Source organism: Engraulis encrasicolus, chromosome 18 (genome assembly GCF_034702125.1).
Source record: "Engraulis encrasicolus isolate BLACKSEA-1 chromosome 18, IST_EnEncr_1.0, whole genome shotgun sequence".
NCBI classification, from domain to species: Eukaryota; Metazoa; Chordata; class Actinopteri; order Clupeiformes; family Engraulidae; genus Engraulis; species Engraulis encrasicolus.
The window spans coordinates 8,321,409-8,344,537 of record NC_085874.1 but is presented as its reverse complement, the minus strand read 5'-3'; the positions used below and the strand labels follow the sequence as shown (position 1 = coordinate 8,344,537).

Below are 23,129 nucleotides of genomic sequence, written 5' to 3'. Positions count from 1 at the left end.
CATGTGTGTGTGTGTGTTCAGGGGCCGATTCGATGAGCCTGTTGCAGTGTTTGTGACGGTGTGCGTGTGTCTGTGTGTGTGTGTGTGTGTGTGTGTGTGTGTAGGGGCCGTTTCGATGAGCCCGTGGCGGTGTTTGTGACGGCGTGTGTGGTGGAGGCGTTTGCGTACCTGCATAAGAAGAGCATCATGTATCGAGACCTGAAACCTGAAAACCTCCTGCTGGACACACGGGGATACATCAAACTGGTATGAACACACACACGCACACACACACACACACACACACACACACACACACACACACACACACACACACACACACACACACACACACACACACACACACACACACAGGCACATACGCACACACACACACACACACACACACACATATATACACACGTGTGCACACATACGCGCGCACACGCACACACACACACACACACACACACACACACACACACACACACACACACACACACACACACAAATGAGGGTGAGTATTAACCCATTCTGAAGTTTCAAAGCCATTGTCTAACCCAATAGACAAAATGCGAACAGACAAATACTTGGTGTGCATGTTTGGCTTAGCTGCTTGTCCTTGGAGTTTTATTCGTTTAGTTGGTGTAGTTATCTGGTTGCCGTCTTTGGTCTTTGGACTTTCTGAGCAAACAAAAAAAACGTTTAATTACTCATGAGTTGTTGACAATAAGAACATGACAACTTTGTATCCTTGCAAGTACTGTATATAAGTATCTTATAAGTTACCCAAGGTGTTATAAGTCACCCCCACCCTCTAGACTGTGCTTTCCCACCTGCCTTTTAAGGAGAGACTACAGCAGCTTTTAGAAGTCGTCCTCCATAGAGAGAGGTTACACTAGTTCAACTTTCCAAAGTCCCGCGAGGGGGCATTGCATGCGTTGCTAGGGGTCATTGTAGCTGTTCTACTGTTGCAACCCTGCTGAAACATCTTCAGTGTGAGTTCATCAAAGTCCTCTAGTTACCATGGATACCACTTAGGGTGAACATTCCGAGTTAACATTCTGCACGACAACAGTTCTCCTTGGTGATTTCATTCCTTCTTTCTTTCTTTCTTTCTCTCTCTCTCTCTCTCTCTCTCTCTCTCTCTCTCTCTCTCTCTCTCTCTCTCTCTCTCTCTCACACACACACACCGAATCCATATTTTTGATCATTCATATTTTATAACGTGTGTTCCAACCCCTGCTGCAGTGGTCAATACTGGAGAATAACACAGAGAAACATACACACACACACACACTCACAGAAATACACACATACAAACCCCAACTCCGATGAAGTCGGGACGTTTGGTAAACCGTGAATAAAATCAAAATGCTATCATTTTCAAAACATTCAATCTATTCATTAGATGGAGAATAGTGAAAAGACAACATATTAAGTGTTAAAACCGAGAAAAAATATTGTTTTGGGGGACATATGTACTCATTTCTAATTTGATAAATCCAACACGTCTCAAAAGAGTTGGGACGGGGATCAGTGAAATTTAGTAAACATCCAAATAAGATAAAACAACAAAGAAGAACATTTCAAAATGAATTGTACTGACGGACAATATAGGTGTCCAGGTATAAGATCATCACAGAGAGGCTGAGTCACTCAGAATTAAAGATGCAAAGGGAATAATTACCATAGTTATTACATACATTTTTGAATTCCCTTTGATTTACCACGATTGAGTGTATATAAGACATATTTTTGTTAATAAAATCATTGTATAGGTTCATGACATCATGAAATATATATTGGCTGTAGTCTCACTCTAATTCCTGGAGTGCTAGAGCTATTGAAAATTTACCATATTAAGAATGCTTAATGCATGAAAATGATACAGGGGTGTAACATTCTCCTAAGCACCTGAGCTCACTTGAAATAGACCCAGAAGACATGGGAAACTGTCCTTTGCTTACAGAAGTCAGCAGAAGTTGTAGAAGTCCATTCTTTTTGACAATAATAGAGCATTGCACATCCTGTGCTACAGTAAAAATGGACCATCCAACTTGTGTTAGTGCTAGCTTCAAAAGTCAGCCTCCATGATGGCATGCGGGTGCAGTAGTGCATTGGTTAAGATGTTCTCACTCATCTGTAGAGTTAAATACAGTGCTGAATGGTATAAATGGGTTTTAAACAGCATGAAAAGCCACTCATGCATTATATTTTGAAGGGAGATCTTCGATTACTGCCACATAGTAAGGTCAAATTGCATTCTCTACTATGTTTTAACAGTTTGGCTCCATCATAAGGACCAGCAGGTGATAAAATGGTGGGTTTTTGGTCAAGACCTGTCACACTGTAAGCACTACAGAAAGGAAAACATTGCAAAACATGACAAGGAATACACCCACCATTTAAGCTGGTGAAATCATGTCCAAGATAGGAATTAACACTGTTTTTTATATAAAATCATCTCATCGGTTAATGTATTTAACTGTTAAGTGTTGTCTTTTGTTTTGTTTTTAGTCTTCCTCGACATTTGCTGCCATTTATTGTCCCCGTCCCAACTCTTTTGAGACGTGTTGGATTTATCAAATTAGAAATGAGTACATATGTCCCCCAAAACAATATTTTTTCTCAGTTTTAACACTTAATATGTTGTCTTTTCCACTATTCTCCATCTAATGAATAGATTGAATGTTTTGAAAATGATAGCATTTTGATTTTATTCACTGTTTACCAAACGTCCCAACTTCATCGGAGTTGGGGTTTGTAGATATACAAACGCACACACACTCACACTTCATGTTTTTCTTATGTGTATTCCAAGTATCAACTTGGAAAAGCACACAATAGAAACTAAAAGAATGTCTGCAGTCTCTGTAGGCTACGTACTGTACAGTACCTGTGTTTATGCATTTATGTACATGTGTGTGTGTTTGTGTGTGTGTGTGTGTGTGTGTGTGTGTGTGTGTGTGTGTGTGTGTGAGAGAGAGAGAGAGAGAGAGAGACTTTACTTACTTACCCCATCACGCCATTCGGCGCATAGGGCAGCAACAAAGTCTCTCCACTTCGATCTGTCGGTAGCCAACTTCTCGATGGTCCCCCAGCTTTGATGGTACTGCTGGAGCTCCTTCTCAATGGTCCTTCGCCATGCCATTTGTGGCCTCCCTTTCTTCCTTTTGCCTTCTGGGGTCCAGTGTAGTGCGACTCTTGGAATTGCGTTGGGTTCCATTCTGATTATATGGCCGATCCAGGTCCATCTGCGCTTCTTGAAGATGTATTGCACATTATCTTGTTGAGTGATGTTGAGGAGGGTATTGTTGGAGATGGAGAGAGAAGAAGAATCACTAAGATACTATGTGTGCCATGTTTTGAAACTGTCTATCTATATTAATCTATAATTGGTCTATCTAGAATTGTTCAGACACAACAATATAAAAAGTCTGATTATAAAAAGTACACACTGGAACACACTGGAAAATGGATGACTCAAAAAATATGTAAGAACAAGTACCCCTGTGTGTGTGTGTGTGCGTGTGTGTGTGTGTGTGTGTGTGTGTGTGTGTGTGTGTGTGTGTGTGCGTGTGTGTGTGTGTGTGTGCGTGTACACGTTGATTTTGGCTTCACTAAGGAGATAACTCGCAGTGCTAAGACAAATTTGTGTGTGTATGTGTGTGTGTGTGTGTGTGTGTGTGTGTGTGTGTGTGTGTATGTGTGTGTGTGTGTGTGTGTGTCTACAGGTTGATTTCGGCTTCGCTAAGGAGTTAACACGCGGTGCCAAGACGTATTCGTTCTGCGGTACTCCTGAGTACATGGCTCCTGAGATCATCCAGAACCAGGGACACGACTACGCTGCAGACTTCTGGAGCCTGGGGGTACTAGTGTACGAACTACTGATGGGCAGGTATGCACACACGCGTACACACACGCACACACACTCACACACACACACACACACACACACACACACACACACACACACACACACACACACACACACACACACACACACACACACACACACATACACACACACACACAAACAAGGACATGACTACGCAGCCGAACAAACTGCAGACACACACACAAACGTAAACACACACACACAGCCACACACACAGATACACACACAAACAAAGATGCACAGACTGCAGTTTTAAAACACAATAAACAAAGTGGGAATCGTGTTGAGATAATCACGCGCGCACACACACAGTATTTATCTTTTTCAATGAGGCTGATTAGTCTGTGTGGGTGGGAGTGTGTATATCTGTTTGTGTCTGTGTGTGTGTGTTTTTTTTTGTCCGTCTGCCTTCCCCTCGAATGTGTTTGCCTGATATGACAGGTATCATCTCATCACATCAGGATGTGTGTGTGTGTGTGCGTGCGTGCGCGCGTATGCATACAGTATACCTCTGTGTGTGTGCGTGTGTTCCTGCATGTGCACATGCTTTTGTGTGTGTGTGTGTGTATGTGCGCTAAGCCCCTCTGAAACCTGTCAGGGGTCGCTTGATGAGGCAAACTTTCTATGTAAACGTTTAATTAGTGTGTGATACTGTGTGTGTGTGTGTGTGTGTGTGTGTGTGTGTGTGTGTGTGCGTGTCTGTGTGTATAAGCAAGTTCAGCACATTAGTAGGGCACAGCATAGCCACTCAGCAAATTCTGTGCCTAATCTGCTCTGCACACAAACACACACACACGCGCACACACACACACACACACACACACACACACACACACACGCACACATACACTCACACGCACACGCACACGCACACGCACACGCACATACACACGCACGCATGCATGTGTGGATGAGAGAACGTTTGCTACTGTTTTGGTGTTGAGTGTAGTACTTGCATGTGAAAGCCAGAGGGCAGAATGAGTCTGTTTCTATGATGAAGCATTCCACAGTTGAAGTATTCCCAAAAAACAAAACATTCCACAATTACATCATTTCACAAATACATCATTCCAAAATCAAAACATTCCATAATGTAAACATTCCTTAATCAATTCAATATCTTTCTGATATTTTCTGTTGCACTGTCCTAAATGATTGCGACTTAAGGGTATGCCACTATTTTGAGGCTTAATACAGCTCAAATCGTTGGCTGGGGTTTATAAAGGTGGTAAAGTGTCTTATTTTTCATGTTAGCATTGTCTTGCTTTAAGACAAGTTAAAAGACGGAGTATGTAGCAGGCTTGTACGAAATTCCGAATGGAAAGAATTTCAATTCAAAATAATGCCATAATACGAAAACTAGGTGGTGACATTACCTTGAATTTCTTTTAATTTAATCTACACCACCCATTGAAAGTACATACAACACCACCACCTAGTGTTCGTATTATTGCATTACTTTGAATTGAAATTCGTTCCATTCGGAATTTCGTACAAGCCTGGTATGTAGCTAAGCTAGTGAAAGTCAATGGATCACTGTAGCATGTGTGATCCATTGACTCTCACTAGCTTAGATACTTACTCCCTCCTTAAAACAAGAAAACGCCTAACATGAAAAACAAGACACATCACCACCTTTATAAACCCAGGGCAACAATTTTAATAGTATTAAGCCCCAAAATAGTGGCATACCCCTGACTTAAAGCAGACCTACTGTATAAGCTATTTGAATCCTTTTGTTGCAATGTCAGTTTCTATTTTTTAGAGAATGATGTCACACTGACATTATCAGTTGATGGAGTGATGGTAACAGCTGTTCAATGGGGAGATAAAGTGCTTAGTGCAAAGAGTGGTGTGTGTGTGTGTGTGTGTGTGTGTGTGTGTGTGTGTGTGTGTGTGTGTGTGTGTGTGTGTGTGCGTGTGTGTGTGTTTGTGTGTGTGTGTGTGTGTGTGCGTGCGTGCGTGTGTGTGTGTGCGTGCATATGTGTGTGTGCGTGCGTATGTTTGTGTGCGTGTGTGCGTGTGTGCACGCGCGTGTGTGCGACAGAGAGAGAGACAGAGAGAGAGAGAGAGAGAGAGAGGCAGGCAATGGCAGTAAGTTAGGACATGGTGTTAGCCAGTAGGCTATTCATTAGAAACCAAAACCCTCCGATAATACGGATTGATTTCAAACTACACACACACACACCTTATTAATGTGTGTATCCCCCCCAGTCCTCCTTTCTCCAGCTCCGAGCCCCAGAAGATCTACTCGAAGATCCTGGACGGTGTGTTGAAGTACCCACCATTCATGAGTGAAGCAGCCCGATCACTTATCAGCAAACTATGCAGGTAACACACAAACACGCTCACACGCACACACACACACACACACACAAACACGCTCACACGCACACACACACACACACACAGGGCAGCTGAAAGCTTTGACCGGGCCCAGGACAAAATCATCTGAAATGAACCACCTCTCCATACATACCATACTACATAGTAATGGGATCCTGTCTTGGGCCCCACCGAATTTTCCCATTGTTGCCCAACAGTCAGTCCTGCCATGATAAATAACAGAAGTAATTCAAAAGGGCCCCAAATGGGTATAACCGCTGCTGCACACACACACATACACACACACATATATCTGTATATACACACAAGCATGCGTGCGCACATACATACATACAAGCGTCCGCATGCACACACACACCCACACCCACACACACACACACACTGCGGGGAGAGGTGTTTGGCATGTTTGTTTTGTCTCCTTCAGGCCGAGGCCAGGACAGAGGCTGGGAAACACCAAGAACGGCATCAAGGACGTCCGCAACCACAGGTCACAACACACACACACACACACACACACACACACACACACACACACACACACACACACACACACACACACACACACACACACAGAGTGGAAGGGCTCACACTTAACAAGTCACACTTAACAACAACGCTTTCATTCAACTCTTCAACTCTCAACTCTTTCATTCACCCCTTTCTCCTATAACATACTCAGCATTTGTTATCATTCCTTACTTGATGAACCACCACGACACACGAAACGTGATGAGAAGGGTTTTTTTTTTCATAAATGTCAGACAGGCACTTTTGATCCGGTGAGTTTCTGCAGAATTTTATTACTACTCCACAATGGAGCAGGAGACATTGTCTGCGAGGGACATCACTGTGTTCATGTTAACCCTGGTAGAGAAAGCCCACTAGCCTGTGGCACCGTTGGGTCTTTTATAGCCCTTGACCCAACCAGCCCAGAGCCTTCTCATGCTAATCAGCTCAATCACACCTCAGCTGACAGGCCCTCACACAGACTAGCCCACTACTTAACACAACTAGAAATATATGTATACAGTCACATACATATACATCTATATTCCTGCATATACATGTACATATAAGAATCATATAAGAATAGCATGTAACCACAATGACAACGTGGGCAAAACATTGAAAACTTGCAGAAACGAAGAACTAACCAAGAAGGCGTTTAAAAATGTTGATTCATGCACGCAACAATGGGTGGTGAGTGGGAGATTCAAATCAGCGGGGAGCTTACACACCTAGCCAAATAGCCAATAAACAGGAGAACGACCAAAGTCAGAGGAAGGTTGACGTCGACAGGCAGGCTAGTCAGCATTAACCAATAATTTAAAACATTAATGTGCTTTATGTGGCCGGAAAATGATGGCCTTCCTGGCGAAGGCGTGCTCCATTTCAGTCCCTCCATTAAGTCTCGCTCTTGACAAAATGTCAAATGGAAAAAGCTTCTGAAAAAAAATTGTGTTGACATTTCTTTTGCTTTTTAGAACAGATAATTGCAGTTCATTTCGAGTTTCCAGTGATTGTGTAGGTGACATTAAATGGACGTGCACTGCTGCACAATCCACATGAAGTTTAGAAAATGTAAAAAACATACCAAGCATGAAGAAAAACGACATATCTAAATATCTGCAACATAATCATACTTTATTGAAACATGTTCCTTGATCCCACATGGCCAATGTATTCAGTTAATCTTTGGAACTTCTGCTGATGTGAGCCAGCTGTCAATTACCTACTGACACCTTGGCATGTGTTTTCATGCCAAGACACGTATTCATACAGGTGTGTGTGTGTGTGTGTGTGTGTGTGTGTGTGTGTGTGTGTGTGTGTGTGTGTGCGGGTGTGTGTGTGGGTGTGGGTGTGGGTGTGCAGGTGGTTCAGTATGGTGAACTGGCATAAGCTAAGACTGGGGCAGATGGAGGCTCCGACCATTCGACTCATACGCAAGGTCAGACTCGCACACACGCACGCACGCACACACACACACACACACTGGTGTTGTATTGTGGTATACAGTAGTTTGGTGTATTGTGGGTAATGTATTGTTTATAGGGTGTATTGTAATTGGGTAATGTCTTGTTTCTAGGGTCCGTGCTATATCAACTTTGACCGCTTCCCCCATGACAAGACTCAAGCAGAAGAGGAGCTGTCTGGCTGGGACAAGGACTTCTGAACACACACAAACACATACATCTACAGCCCTGTGTGTGTGTGTGTGTGTGTGCGTGTGTGTGTGCGTGCATGTGTAAGCGCCAGTGCAATCTATCGCAGGCAACCAGTCAGCTCAGTTGGCCATTTCTTAAAGAAGCGATCTTCATATACGAAGGTTGCTGGTTCGAATCATAAGGGTTGGAGCCGACACCTAGCCTGGTCCTGACCATCCCATAATACTACCATTTCCATTTCGTATTCATGCTCTGGACTTTGTTTGATCTGACGCGATTGCAGGAAGCAGGAAGGGCATTTGCGGAAAAATCAGGATTTAACTTATAAGTTGTTGAACAAACATGTCTGACGTCTATCTATGGCGATGTAGGACCGTTTAACGGACATGTCTGACAGAACATCCTACTGTAGGATAAAATTACAATGTAGGACCGTTTGTCAGAACACCTGTGAAAATCCTACCGTTTAACATCGCTCCACAGAGGACAGGTACCAGACGTAGTACCAGTGCGAGGCTAGCCGACACCCTCATTCGGGGGCTGTACCAACTCTCATCTTAAGTGGTCTCGCGCAAGCCATCTACTGTCACCCCACACTGCTCCGGGGGCCAATAACCAACACCCTGTACCTAAATAACTACAAAGACTCTAACCAATACTCTGCATCTAAGAAACTACAAGGACTGTAACCAATACCCTGTAGGCTGCCTAAATAAACTACAGTAGATCGCTAAGTAGCTGTAACCAACACCCTGTTCATAAGTAACTGTAAGTGGCTTTGGTTAAAAGTGGAAGCTACGTGTAATGTGATATAAAAGCAATTATGAAAAAACTATGTGATTTGTGTAATATTAAAGCAAAGAAAAAACCTCTGGTAAGAAACACCTCTGTTGTTATATAAACACACACACACACAAACACACACACACACACACACACACACACACACACACACACACACACAAACACACACACACACACACACACACACACAGCCTCATTTTTTGTTCATTATCACATATGTATATGAAGGGACGACAACACAAACACACAGCTGTGTGCATGTGTGTGTGTGCATGAGAGAGAGAGAGATGGGTGTACATGTATCTGTCTATCCATTCTCCAGGCCTGCAGGTGGAGCTATGGGCTGACATGGCCAGGATTCCACAAGGGCTCATGGGTTGGGCCAGAGAAAATGTAATATGTAATGACAAAGATCACTCCCATTGGCTCCTATTGTTCCCTCAAAAATGTGCAGTTCCGGAAAAAATAGGGCTAAATGCTAAAATATACATGTATACCTATTGAAATCAAATTTCCTGTTAAGAATTATGGTTGGTATATAAGATGAGGTATTGTCAATCACTTTGGGTGTTTTCTGTAGAGCTAAGCATGAGTCCACAAGCACAAGTCGAGGACAGGAGTTTGGATATTGGAATGCACCCTTGGATTAGGGTGACCAGACGTCCCGGTTTGACCGGGACAGTCCCGGTTTGGAGTTGTGTGTCCCAGGTCCCGAGCGAACCCTCTCGGGACACAAATATGTCCCGGTTTTGGCCAACCACTACATTGCGCCATGTCTATCACGGTAAATATATGGAAAATATTACATGTTTACCTGCCACAATTAATGGCAGCCAGTGCTTGTATAGAAAGTCTAAAGGAGTCAGTTGCGATTTGTCATTCCTCCCTCTAAAATTGATTAGAATGCAGGAAATTGCATCTAAAAAATACAATTTTTACCCAGTAAATTATTAACTAATGATGAATAAAACATTAACAAATGTTTTTATTATTAACTAAGTTTTACTAATGCTTTATAAAATATCTACAAATGATATATGCAAGATTTTACACCCCTTATAACAGAGTATTTTATTCATTTACAAGCAACTTGCAAAATTTTGATAAATATAAAATATTAACATAGCATTTCCTAGTCATTTACAAGTATTTGTTTGCATTTCCTAGACATTTACAAACGTTTGTTAATGTTTTGTTCATCAATAGTTAATTATTTATTAAGTCTTTATAATGCTTTTTTGCATCCATTATTCTATACCCTTAGATCGCGATTGACATAATTCCACTACTTCCAGGAAGTAGGTATAGAACACAGAAAGTCCAGTAAATGTAAACATAATTTTGTGTCTACGTCACCTTTGCTTGATATGTAGTTTTTCTGTGTTAGTCTCTAGCGAACAGAAAGCCGCTGCCTAGAACTATTTGAATCTATACAAATCATGTCACGACTCCTTGTACCCCGCTTGTCACAATTCTGGCCCTGGGCTGGACTAGAAAAGAAGCCTGTCCTTTTTGCTCACTCTCTCATTCACTGTAGAGTAGTAGAGTAGAGAGTAGAGTATCGTTTATTGATCCCAGGGGGAAATTAAGGTGTCAAGTAGCATACACACATAAATAAAGACATTGCCCACAAGACATAACACACATAATTACACATAAAATAATCATATATAGCTTACTGTTGCATACATTTTGCCAAGGCATCTCTCTCTCACACACACACACACACGCACACACTCACACACACACACATCAAAATATAAAGTGTAAAGTGTCCACAGTGTTAACATGTGCCAAGTGGCACATAGAAGCCAAAACAAAGTGGCCATAAAGTGTCCAGGAGTGTCCATAATCTCTCTGTCTAGTACAATGTCCATAGTATTCCGTGTACTAGTACTGTGACCATACCACAACACTCACTTACTGACACACTCTTTGGTTAACTCATTGTAGCCTGGAGACACATATACTGTGCGCCGTATTCAGGCTCTTGAGATTTGAGATTTTCCTATTAAGAATGTGGATATGTTAGAGCTGAATGAAGTTCTAATGCACAATGAGGGTCCTAGCTATTAAATTCAACATATTTCATGTTTTTATCTGCTTCGGAGGCTAAGATATTTAGGATGTAATAGTCAGAGAGCACCCTTGCCCAAAAAGAGCTTAGGCTAAAATGGGTTAATTCACATTGCTGATAATGTAAGGTAATGTAATGTCATAGATATTTTTGTAAATAAAACCCTTTAGTTAGAATGCACAAATGGGTGTGGTCTCCTTTTATGTCATTGCCACTCTCGAGCCAGTGGTCGTGACAGCCTGTGACATACACTAACGGTAGATGGAGCTCAAGTAGCAACATGGCATCATAGCATTAAGATAGCACGCCGACTTGAACCATCTATCACATGTGTGCACTACAACTTTGCTTTACAACACCCTGTGACAGGTTAGGATTAGGGGTGGTTTTGGTCTGGGCACAATTTCGTCATTTTCCTTGCTTGTTTCGCCGTTCTTGGCAAAACTTTAATGTGGCAGAAACGCGGCTTTCCTGACAGGTTAGGATTTGGGATTGTTTTGGTCTCTGTGGCATTGTAGAGCACGGATTAACATCCAAAGTCAGTGCATTACAACACTGAGTGCACTAGCTTGAAATAAATACGCCATGATGTCAGTCTGTAGTAAGGCACCCACTGACTCTCCTTCTCTCAGCTCCTGTATTCTTCCAGTGTGATATTCCTTTATCATTTGACTTCCATTATTCATATTGTTCAATTCACAATTCCCTCTCGTCTACCCCTCACATGAATAGTGAGCACACACACACACACACACACACACACACACACACACACACACACACACACACACACACACACACACACACACACACACACACACAATGCATCTAATGCATCTATCACACAAATGCATCTAATCACATTTGCCTGGACTTTGTGTGTGTGTGTGTGTGTGTGTGTGTGTGTGTGTGTGTGTGTGTGTGTGTGTGTGTGGATAAGCACCTGTCTTTATACATCCCTTATCAGGATGTGGAAAAAATCTGAGGTGTACACACACACACACACACACACACACACACACAGGGGGCAGTGGGAGAGTATGTATGCTGACCAGAGCTTTGCGTCATTCAGCCCTCGAAGGGAAAATTGCCGCAAACACACACACATACACACAAGCATGCACGCGCACAGACACACACAGGCACGCGCACACACAAACACACGCATGCATGCGCACAGACACACTACACTCAAACCACTTAATCACATACACACACCAGTGGTTCATGTTTCATAGGTTACACACACACGCGCACACTCACACACACATCACACAATCTGTGTGTGTGTGTGTGTGTGTGCGTGTGTGTGTATATGTGTGTGTGTGCTGGGGTATAAAGACACTGTAGCTGGAGGAACAGAAGAGAAAGAAGAACACTGCACTCTGTTCTGCAGTGTGTGTGTGTGGGGGGGGTGTTCGTGTGTGTTTTAGTGTGGGTGTGTGGGACAGATTGTGTGTGTTCACTGCACTCTGTTCTGCTGAATAACTACCAGTGTGTGTGAGTGTGAGTGTGAGCAAACGAGTTCCACTGACTACTGTTGTTACTATAGCAACGATGCCTCCACCAGCAGCCTGCTTCTCACATATGGAACAGCACACATGCACGCACACACACGCACACACACACACACACACACACACACACACACACACACACACACAGAGTTATTCAAGTGTGCAAATTATTATCATTAGGATTAATGCACATTTATATTTAGCTGTGGTCCTGTGTTCAATAACAATAAACTGGCCTGCTAAGCCTTTATGATTACTGCGTCATAATCTTTTATGAACTACAAAGGTTGTCATTTTTACCAGACCTTTTTGACATTTTGAGAAAAAAGAAACCTTTATTTTTAACTAGGTGCCTGACAAAGACAAAATGCATTATTGTAATAAATTAACATTGAGTGGTTTGTTGCTCGCTTTTAAAAGTTAAAATGGGTCAGTGTCGACCCGAACACAAGAAGTGGGTTATAAAATAACAAGATGGCAGCAAGTGCGCATTCCGAGTCTCTTTAGATCTTGTAAGTTGTTCTTTATGTTTGTATACAGACCCATTCATACCCCATGCATGAGAAGCTCACTTATATGTTAGTGTTTCTTACAATCCAACTGTTGATTTCGTATGCTTTTTGCCTTTATTTTTGTGACATACGCCAAACACTGATAGAGGTAAGAAAGTGTTGGTTAGAACGTGTGAACAGAAATCTTCACATCATTGTCTAAACATGAAACATGAGTAGGAATAGACATACAGTAAACATGAGTATGAATCAGGCTTAACCCTTCTATGGAAATACACACATAATTGACCAAACAAATAGAATGAACATTGGCCTAATTGAAAAATCATAGCTGAGTATGAATGGGTCCAAAATCTGAACCTCAAGAGCTGGAGCAACACTGCACAAATTATACAGGAGTCAAATATTAGAGTTGTTGAGCAGAGTTAAATATTTAACTCCCACAGAGTTATGAAAACCACACCTCCCCAATTTATTTGGCAACTGACTAACCATTGACAACTGGGCATCCTCTTTCGACCGATTTTGAGGAGTTTTCGGCGTTACGATTTTTATTCATCATTGCGTATGACCCACTGACCATGTGCACCGTGTCCTTGGCCTGGCCAAGCCATTTTCCAGCGACTGATAGTTCTCATCCTTTCTATGTTCTTTGGTCTCTACTAACAACTCTGTACATGACTGTATCAAACACCAAGTAGTGTAATATGAACATTCTTTTAGATTTAAAAAGTAAGTCTGTAGACTGCTGTATCAAACACTGCCTGTTGTGAAATCAACTCTTTTCTACATTTAGAAAGTAGCTCTATACCATACATCATACATCTTCCATCTCCTAAGTCAAGATATATGCTGCTGTACTTGATGTTTTGGCTGGCACATAAGTTACTGTGTCATCAGCATACATTTGATAGTGAGCTGACTGAACGCAGCTAGGTAGGTCATTAATATATAAACTGAAGAGCAGAGGCCCCTAAATTGAGCCCTGTGGAATGCCTATAGTTTATGTTGGTGGCAATGAAAGTCGCTCTCTGTGCTCTAGGTGATGAGTTTGTTTAGACGTATGTTTTGGTTCACTGTATCAGGTTTTTTTTAGGTCTATGAATAATTTGAGGTCTATTAATTCATTAATAATTAATGTGTAATGACAATGCAGCCACATCTAATCTATAAATCTAATTGAATATCAATGATATTAACATTATCAGTAATAAAGGATAAGAAAGAGAGACAGAGAGCGGTGTGCCTAACTGTACCTGTAGGGACATACGGCAGGCGCTGAAAGAGCTAAAACGCTGAATAGTCCCACCTGGGAAGCACAGATCAGAGGCAACAAACACGGTGAAAGACTCAACCTGAAGTGTTCAATCAGGGAGAGCGACCAACCAAAGCTTGTGTTTGGAAAAATGTAAATTTCATTGGCTCCCACCATCCTCATTACATATTTTTGGCTGAAGTTCAAATCCTTTTCTAACACTTTTGATGCCCTTGGCGCTAGAAACACTTTTGCAGCTTGACGCTTTTGATGCTTGCTCTTCCAAACAAGGTTAATTACTTCCGCCGCTTTCCACGCCTTCAATGCCTGCTATCTGTTTCCACAGTAAGAGTGTGCATGATTGCTTGTGCGACTGTGTCTGCATGCGCCTGTATGTGCCTGCGTATATGTGTGTGTGTGTGTGTGTGTGTGTGTGTGTGTGTGTGTGTGTGTGTGTGTTTAGTTACAGTATGAAAGGTCATTTCTGCTTTTAACTCTACTGTGGGGATCAGCTTATACCAAGGACACAGCAAGAGGTGTGTGTGTGCGCGCACAGTAGAGTCCATAGCAGCGGGCAGCCACAGCTTTTCCAGTTTCTCATAAAGGTCACTGAAGCCTCAAATTGACACATGCACACACACATGCACGCACACAAACACACACACACACACACCCCTCTTGCTATCTCTTTTTGCTAACTACAGCAGAGATAAAAGCGCACACACACATAGGCGTGCACACACGCACAAACATGCATGCATGCATGTACACACACACACACACACACAAACATGCATGTGTGCGCGCACACACACACACACCATCTTACAGGTGGTCCGGTCTCATCTTTATTAAAGCCCCTCCTGACTCATCACAGGTGTTTACACAGAGGTGTGTGTGTGTGTGTGTGTGTGTGTGTGTGTGTGTGTGTGTGTGTGTGTGTGTGTGTGTGTGTGTGTGTGTGTGTGTGTGTGTGTCCACTCCATTGCCCTTTAAGAGAAACCTGCTGATGAAAAATCTGCAGGTAGTTGTAAATTCTCCTATGTGCAAGAAATGTGCAATTGACCTGAGGACTGCATCTATTTTGGGAGTGCAAAGAGGTTTATTCTTTCTGGGTGAAAGTTCATAAAGGATACGTGTAAATGTGCTTTTGATTCATGTCCTAAGTTGTATTAGTTGAAATATGGGGTATAAAATATGTTTCCTTATCCAAAGAAATTGTGTCACTTTGCGGGAAAAAAAGTATACTTGCTACTTGGATATCTCAGAGAGCCCGACTCTTTTACAATGTAATGGCTGGATCAGATAATAGACTTTTAAAAGTACAGTATAAGTACACAATACTTAAAGCAGCTGGAAGTAATGTCTACAGTACAAGGTCTTTCGTACATACTACGTAGACACAGTAAAGCTTATTAACTAAAATTAAATACAGTGGGAAAACCTCTATGGGAAATAAGTAGGAATTACTTTTAAATAAGATATCTTTTTTGGTTGTTGTGTAAAGTTGTAAATAAATAAATAAATCTGCATGTGGCTGAAAATGAACTGAACTCACACGCACACACACACACACACACACACACACACAATACAATATAAATAGTAGAGCAGCTATATGCTCATCTTCTCTAGCTAACTCTTCACCTCTCTCTCTCTCTCTCCCTCCCCTCATCTATCCCTCTCGCTCTCACTTTGCCTCCCTCTTCCTTCATTTCTCTGTCTCCCCATGCTCCATACCTCTAGTCATCTCTCTCTCCATTTCAAAGGGACTCTTGGTCACATGGCTGCCCCCCTTCCTCTATCCTCTCCATCATTCATTCTCTTCTCTTCTCTCTCTTACCCTCTGTCTTCATCCTTATCATCGTGTGTGTGTGTGTGTGTGTGTGTTTGTGTGTGTGTGTGTGTGTGTGTGTCTGTGTCTGTGTGTGTTTGTTTAGAACCTATATCTGCTCTACACCCTGTTCACAAATGACTGCTCTCCCTCCTGTCCCTCCAATCTGATCGCCAAGTTTGCGGACGACACCACTGTCCTGGGCCTCATCAACAACAGCGACGAGAGGGATTACAGGGCAGAGGTACAACATCTGGCCTCATGGTGTGACAGCAACAACCTTGCTCTTAACACCAAAAAGACCAAGGAAATTATTGTGGACTTTAGGAAGAAACAACCTGAGCATCACAAACCCCTCTACATCGGTTCAGAGGTGTTCGAGAGAGTCAGTACTTTTACATTTCTGGGAGGACCTGGCGGAGGACCTGTCCTGGGGCACTCACATAGCCTTTTCTACCTGAGGAAGCTGAGGAGCTACCACATCCCCAGACCACTGCTGGTGAACTTTTACAACTGTGCTATCAGCAGTGTTCTGACCTATGGGTTCCTAGTGTGGTTCTCCAGCTCCTCCAAAGCAAATCAGCAGGCACTCCAGCGTGTGGTGAAAACAGCAGGGAAAATCACTGGAATGCCTCTCCCGGAGATTAGTACCATCTACACCACACGCTGTCTACGGAGAGTGCAGAACATCCTGTGCAACAGCCACCATCCTGGCTATCATCTGTTCCAACGGCTACCCTCAGGTAGAAGGTACAGGTCCCGTCAGAGCCGCACTAAAAGACTGACCAACAGCGTTTACCACCAGGCCATTAGACTTTTGAATTTGCAGGACTGCTGAGGAACATTACTGTCTAAAATGTTATCCATCTATCCTTTGGACATTTCTGTGTGTGTGTGTGTGTGTGTGTGTGTGTGTCTGTGTGTGTGTGTGTGTGTGTGTGTGTGTGTGTGTGTGTGTGTGTGTGTGTGTGTGTGTGTTTGAGAGAGGGGGGGTGGGGGTGGGAGGTATGGGTGTCGAGCATTATGCACTTAATCTCTGCTGCACTTTAAGTGGGATGGGGGGGGTCAAGCACTGGTGTCACTTTTACCTCTTATTTGCACTTTACTTGAAAACCTGCTGCTACTAAGTATTGTACCCCAAACACAATTTCGTTGCCTTTTTGACAATGACAATAAATTCTTGAATCTTGAATCTATATACCTGGTACAGAGGACACAATATGTGTCTTTCAAGACGTTGAAGCGTGTAAGGGAACAAAACAAAGAACAGAAACATTTACCGTCTTGCTAAGAACCGGAACAAAACCAGAAATTTTATCATGTTCTGAAACAGAACCGGAAACAAAATTTGATGTAAAATAATAATAGGCCTATAAACAAAAATAACAATAACGTTTATTAACCAGTTAATTATGTTCCTTAGTGGCTATTCTATGTAGCCTACCGGTATGTATGATGACCTGTTGAGGTTTACTTCCTGTTAAAGGGACAGTTTGGTCAATTTCAACATGCAGTTGTAATGCTCACCCTACCCTGGACTTGTCAGTGCCTGAGATTTTTTTTTCTTCTTCTTCAGCCGTTTCCGAGATCCTGGTCATTGTAATGGGGGCAGCTCTTTGTTTATATTTCAAAAAAACATTTTTATTTATTCCCAAAAACATCCAAAAGGTTATAAAACATCAGCAGACAACTAGCAAACAGCAGTACCTTTTGGGAAAATATTTGGAGTTGGCATATGTTTCATTTTTCATTAGAATTGCTCATATCTCGGAAAGGGCTGAGCCGAAAAATGTGGCATCGCCAGGTACTGACAAGTCAAGGGTAGCGTGAGCAATACAACTGCATGTTGAAATTGACCAAACTGTCCCTTTAAGTCCACTCAAATCATGGATAAAGCTGGGAGAGTTTGACTACCAGACTATCAGAAGGCCAACAGTCCTCAAGCTGTAATCATCAGATGTACGTAAATCGTGGCCTAACGGTAGGGCACCAGGTTACTACGCCGGCAACCCGGGTTCAATTCCGGCCTGGGTCATTTGTAAGTCCTTCCTCGTCTCTCTCTCTCCCCACTCGTTTCCTGTCCCTGTCACTGTCCCAACATAAATAAAGCACAAATGCCCCGAAAAAATCTTTAAAAAAAAAAGATTTACGTAAATAGTGTAGGCTGTCAATCAAACATGAACTCTCGTGACGCGTCCTGCACCCTCATGATGTCAAGACTGTGGCAAACACTAATCTTCTGAACTGCACTTAAAAACAAAAGGCCTTGAGGGATTGAAGTACAAAATAAATGTAGAAGTTATTTGTCAGCTTTGGTGATGCTAGTCTCATAACTGATGTCGCAATTATAGGCAAAAATAGCCAATAGCCCTAGGCAATAGGTTTCAAGGTCTCTTTTCTTCTTCTAATCGGTTCAGGAACAACAATTTAAGGGTGGAACAAAAGTCCAGTAAAGCTATTTTGCACAAGAAAAGACCTGAAGTGTCTCCTTTTTATGTTAGGTGGAAGAAAAACAAAAAAAATGCTGAAATACTGTGTGTGTGTGTGTGTGTGTGTGTGTCAGTGTGAAAGAGAGAGAATGAGAGGGAGGGAAAGGAAGGAGCGCCTGTGTGTGTGTGTGTGTGTGTGCGCCAAGTGGGGGCATCTGTAAAGTCAGCTGTACGCATAATTCTCGAGAAGAGCCATCACACCTAATTAAAATCAATCAGACACACAGACACACAGGCCAATTATGTTAAATCATGCACACATGCATCAGGTTGAGTTTATATTAAATCATCTTCAGACATGTGGCAGGTGGCTGGCTATATGACACACACACACACACACACACACACACACACACACACACACACACACACACACACACACACACACACACACACACACAGATGGCTCTGTAACAAGCATTCTCTCATTTACACATGTATGAGGGAATTTGTGGAGACACATACACGCAAGGCAAGGCAATTTTATTTGCATAGCGCATTTCATACATAAATGTAATTCAATGTGCTGTACAGAAAAGTAAGATAAAATAAAGTAAAATAAAATTTTAAAAATTAAAATAAAAGCATAAGGCATGGTAGAGGAAAATAGAATAAAAAGCAAGAAATAAGGAAAAAAACACAAATAAAAATATCAAAAACATGTCTAAGAGAAGGCATCAGAGAAAAGCTTTGTCTTAAGTCTAGCCTTACAGTTTTTTTCAGTTGCAATGTAACAGGACGCACCTGTTACGGTGACGCTCCTGGTGATTGACAGCGGTAGGCGGGCTTAAACTTATATACCTGGCCAGGTCAGGTGTTCCGGTGCTGGCGTTTTCTGCCTACTGCCAGGCCGCGTGTGGGCACAAGCCGTGTGTTTGTGGGAGACCGCCGAGTTGTTTAATGCGTGTATGCGTAAAATCAGTGATCACGAACGCTCGTTGGAACCTAAGGCATTTTGCTGATGAGATGCGCAGCTTCAGATGTCGGACCAGGGTGAGTTTTGTCCCTACGCGCTATTACACAATTTCCCTGGTCATGGCTTGTTTCTAATCTGGGGCCGCCTGTGTGATTTCAGTCAGCTAACCTGGCGAGGTGACGTGTCGTGGTGGCTTTCCAAATTGGGTGCGTGTGAGCGACGCAACGCTAAAGGTGGGTAGACATGCTGAAGCTACTTACGTAATTTGCGCCCCTCATTGGCACGCTAATGACAGTAGCTCTTGTACATCTTCAGTTCTCCTCGGGGTCTCCAGGACGCGCTGTTGCGAGCGAGAGGCCCACGGCCAGCTGCTGTTTTGTGGGGAGAAGACGTGCTTGATGCTCATTTCCAGTCCTGTGCTCTTCTGTGCATTGTCCTGTTTTTGTCTTGTTGCCGCACTGACTGCAAGTTAGTGCTGTTGCGCGCCTACAGTGCGTGTCATCTTGTCCGGGTGCCTCTGGTTGCTCAACTGGAATGACGGTGACCGGTGCCGCTCAGAAGTACTGTTAAATATCACCAGTTGTGTGCGGTCTTAACTAATTCTCGTTTGCTGTGTATATGGTGCATGCTTATTATACATGTTATTTTGATTTCATTTTGTTATTTTCATTGTTTTGTTTGCATGGTGTGATCCTCAATTTGCAGTGCTTCGCTTAGCCTATTTATTACTGCGTGATATTGGTCTGTACCACTGACTTGTATAGTATAACTGGACTGCGGAGTTCGATAGAACTCCATTCAACGGTTTTGAAGCAACCGCGGCTGATTTTCTTCCGCCCCAAAAATGCGGAAATATAATAATCACCTTGACAACGTTGAGCTACATTGCTGATAGGTCGACATCGCCGGCCAATCCACAAACAGACACTTCAAGACATGTCCCGCCCCTCCCACGCGAATATGACATGGCGTCCCCAGCAGAAATATTGAACCCAGTTTTCAGCTGTGGAACTGGTCGACACAGAAACCCTTGATTGTCATAAAAACAGCAACACAAGTTCAAATGGAACTGGTGATCGGTAAGTATGGCAAATATACCATGCTATTAATAAAATGATACTTTGGGATAACGAAACCTTGAAGAGCTTGTTATGATGACCATAATAATTTTAGCTTAGCATCTAACGTGAGCCAGCCGAGTGGCGTAAGACCTAGCTTACTATAAGTTACTTCACCACGTTGTAATGTAGCCGCAATTAAAGATAAATTGGAAGTTAGGCTACAAACAGAGCTGTAGGCCTACACAGAAAATGCAGATGTGTCTTTGGGGTCGGCGTACCGTTTGGCAAAACATAATCCATGTCAGCAATACTCAGTATCAACATTGCATTTGTATGAGCTCAGAATGCTCCAATTTTCATGTTGTACATCTGCGTAAAATAGTGTTTGGTTAGTGTCTGCCACACCAAGTTAATCCTCTACGGACATTTGTAAATAACTTTGAATGTTTGGGCATCAAATGACAAACCTTTCCGTTTGACAGACAAACCATGGACGCTGAAGAAAGGCTCCTCGACGCCAAGCTGTCATCCGGAAGATTGAAGATGAAGATTGCCGTGTCGAGCAGTCATCATGACCATTTTTTTGCTGATCTCCCCAGTTTTTGAAAAGATTCAGAATACAAAGCTTCTCTTTCTTAGATCACTCTTAGAAGTAGACGGTATGGTAAACAAACCAAAGTTAACACCTTTCAGTTAGTAAAACATAGCTGGCCTACAGTAGGCTATGACAAAACATCTGGGTGTTTTGTGTGCTTGACATCAAGATTAAAATGAAATATTCACATTTATGTTCTGCTTTTTAAACTTGCAAATCATGGAGTGGACATTCTTCCCCAAGCTTGTAAGAAATGCATTACTTCAATCACACAGTGTCTCCCAACTTTTTTTTTTGTCTCATGTACCCCCTAAGCATTTTTGTCATACCATGAGTACCCCCTCCCTCATGCTCTAGTCTACTGTATATCTTCCTCTATCCCAATATGATTATGCTCCATACATTTCTTTTTATTGATACCTGCCAATGCATGTACCACCTGCATTGTGTTCACGTACCCCTAGTGGTACATGTACCCCTGGTTGGGAAACACCGATCTAAACAGTTGTAACAATAGTGTGTTAACCAATATTACAAATTAAACAAAATGTGTGGGCTGCTGTATATAAGCATTTATTAACTGTGTTTCATAATTGCAATGGTTTTTGAAGCTGGTTCTGCATATCGGATCCTCTGTGGTGGCAGGATGCAGGCAGCAGCGTACTGTGCACATCTTCAGCTGTAACGATAAATACAAATCTATTTTTTAAAAAATAATTAATGTAACATGAACATAATTGAAGCATATCACTGGTATATATAGAGTAACTATGATTTTCAGTGTAGTAAAAATGTCTACATTTGTTTAAAAAGGAAAAACCCATGAACATCCTTCTCTAAAAAGTTTTGGGTGCAGGACTAACAAAGTCAAATGACAACTGAAAATTAAGTCTGCTCACCAAGCTCCTGTTTTACTTATTTAATGTGATGAGCTTGAAGTGCAGACTTCATTTTCAGTTTTCAAATGTCTTTATTGTCCCATTACATCTGCAGAAATATGGGGGTGTACACTCACTTGTGTAATACACTATAGATGTAAGCAGAGACGTTGTCCAAGTCCTTGGTCATGTGATACCTGCTGCAGTGTACTCCACGTCTTCAGACCGCTCCGCTGTAAATAAAATAATGGCATATGAAGTGTGATGAGAATACGTCACTGTTTGGTACACCAACAACTTAACATACTTATGTCGTTTACATTATTTACCTCAACATTAAGTAGCTGAACTTGTATTAGTGTCAGGTTCATGGGAAGAAAACACAATAGATAAGGAGATGGGCTGCTCGTGTTTCAAAGCATGCTACCTAATCAGTGAAAATCATGGGGTGGTAGTTTCATGGTGTGGGCATGCATATCTGTCAATAGAATTGGTACCCTTGTAATTATTGAAGATAGTGGCTACTGACAAACGCTGAGAGTTTACTACGCTTGATGTATACTTTTATCCAGTCCAATTACTTTTTGTCCCTTCAAATTGGGAGGCACATGTAAAAATAAGTGAAAGTCACTTTGGATGAAAGCATTGGCTGAGTGTAGTGTAATGTTACATACCGGGTACTATATAGTATCATAGATGGCAGCAGGCTGGTCGGGTCCTCAGTTGTGCACTGGCAACAGTGGCTGGTCCTTGTCCGTGTCTCTATGGGGCCTCTTCTCAGGTCAGAGTGACAATCCTTG

General features: G+C 42.4%; 1 protein-coding gene and 1 long non-coding RNA gene across 2 annotated transcripts in view; one reads left to right on the top strand and one right to left on the bottom strand.

Annotated features, from left to right (window-relative positions):
- The window catches only part of prkg3 (protein kinase cGMP-dependent 3), a 38,370-nt gene extending 29,123 nt beyond the window's left edge, over positions 1-9,247 (top strand). The window contains exons 16-21 of the mRNA XM_063222938.1: positions 105-246; positions 3,717-3,880; positions 6,095-6,211; positions 6,651-6,713; positions 8,099-8,174; positions 8,313-9,247. Coding sequence (XP_063079008.1) covers positions 105-246; positions 3,717-3,880; positions 6,095-6,211; positions 6,651-6,713; positions 8,099-8,174; positions 8,313-8,399 — 649 coding nt within the window. The 3' untranslated portion in view covers positions 8,400-9,247. The remainder of the gene's footprint in view (positions 1-104; positions 247-3,716; positions 3,881-6,094; positions 6,212-6,650; positions 6,714-8,098; positions 8,175-8,312) is intronic.
- Positions 9,248-21,648: 12,401 nt separating this feature from the next.
- On the bottom strand, positions 21,649-23,129 carry LOC134468400 (uncharacterized). Its single transcript, XR_010038788.1, has 3 exons — positions 23,004-23,129; positions 22,467-22,562; positions 21,649-22,130 (listed from the first exon to the last, which is right to left on the bottom strand). It is a non-coding gene; the product is annotated as an uncharacterized LOC134468400 (long non-coding RNA).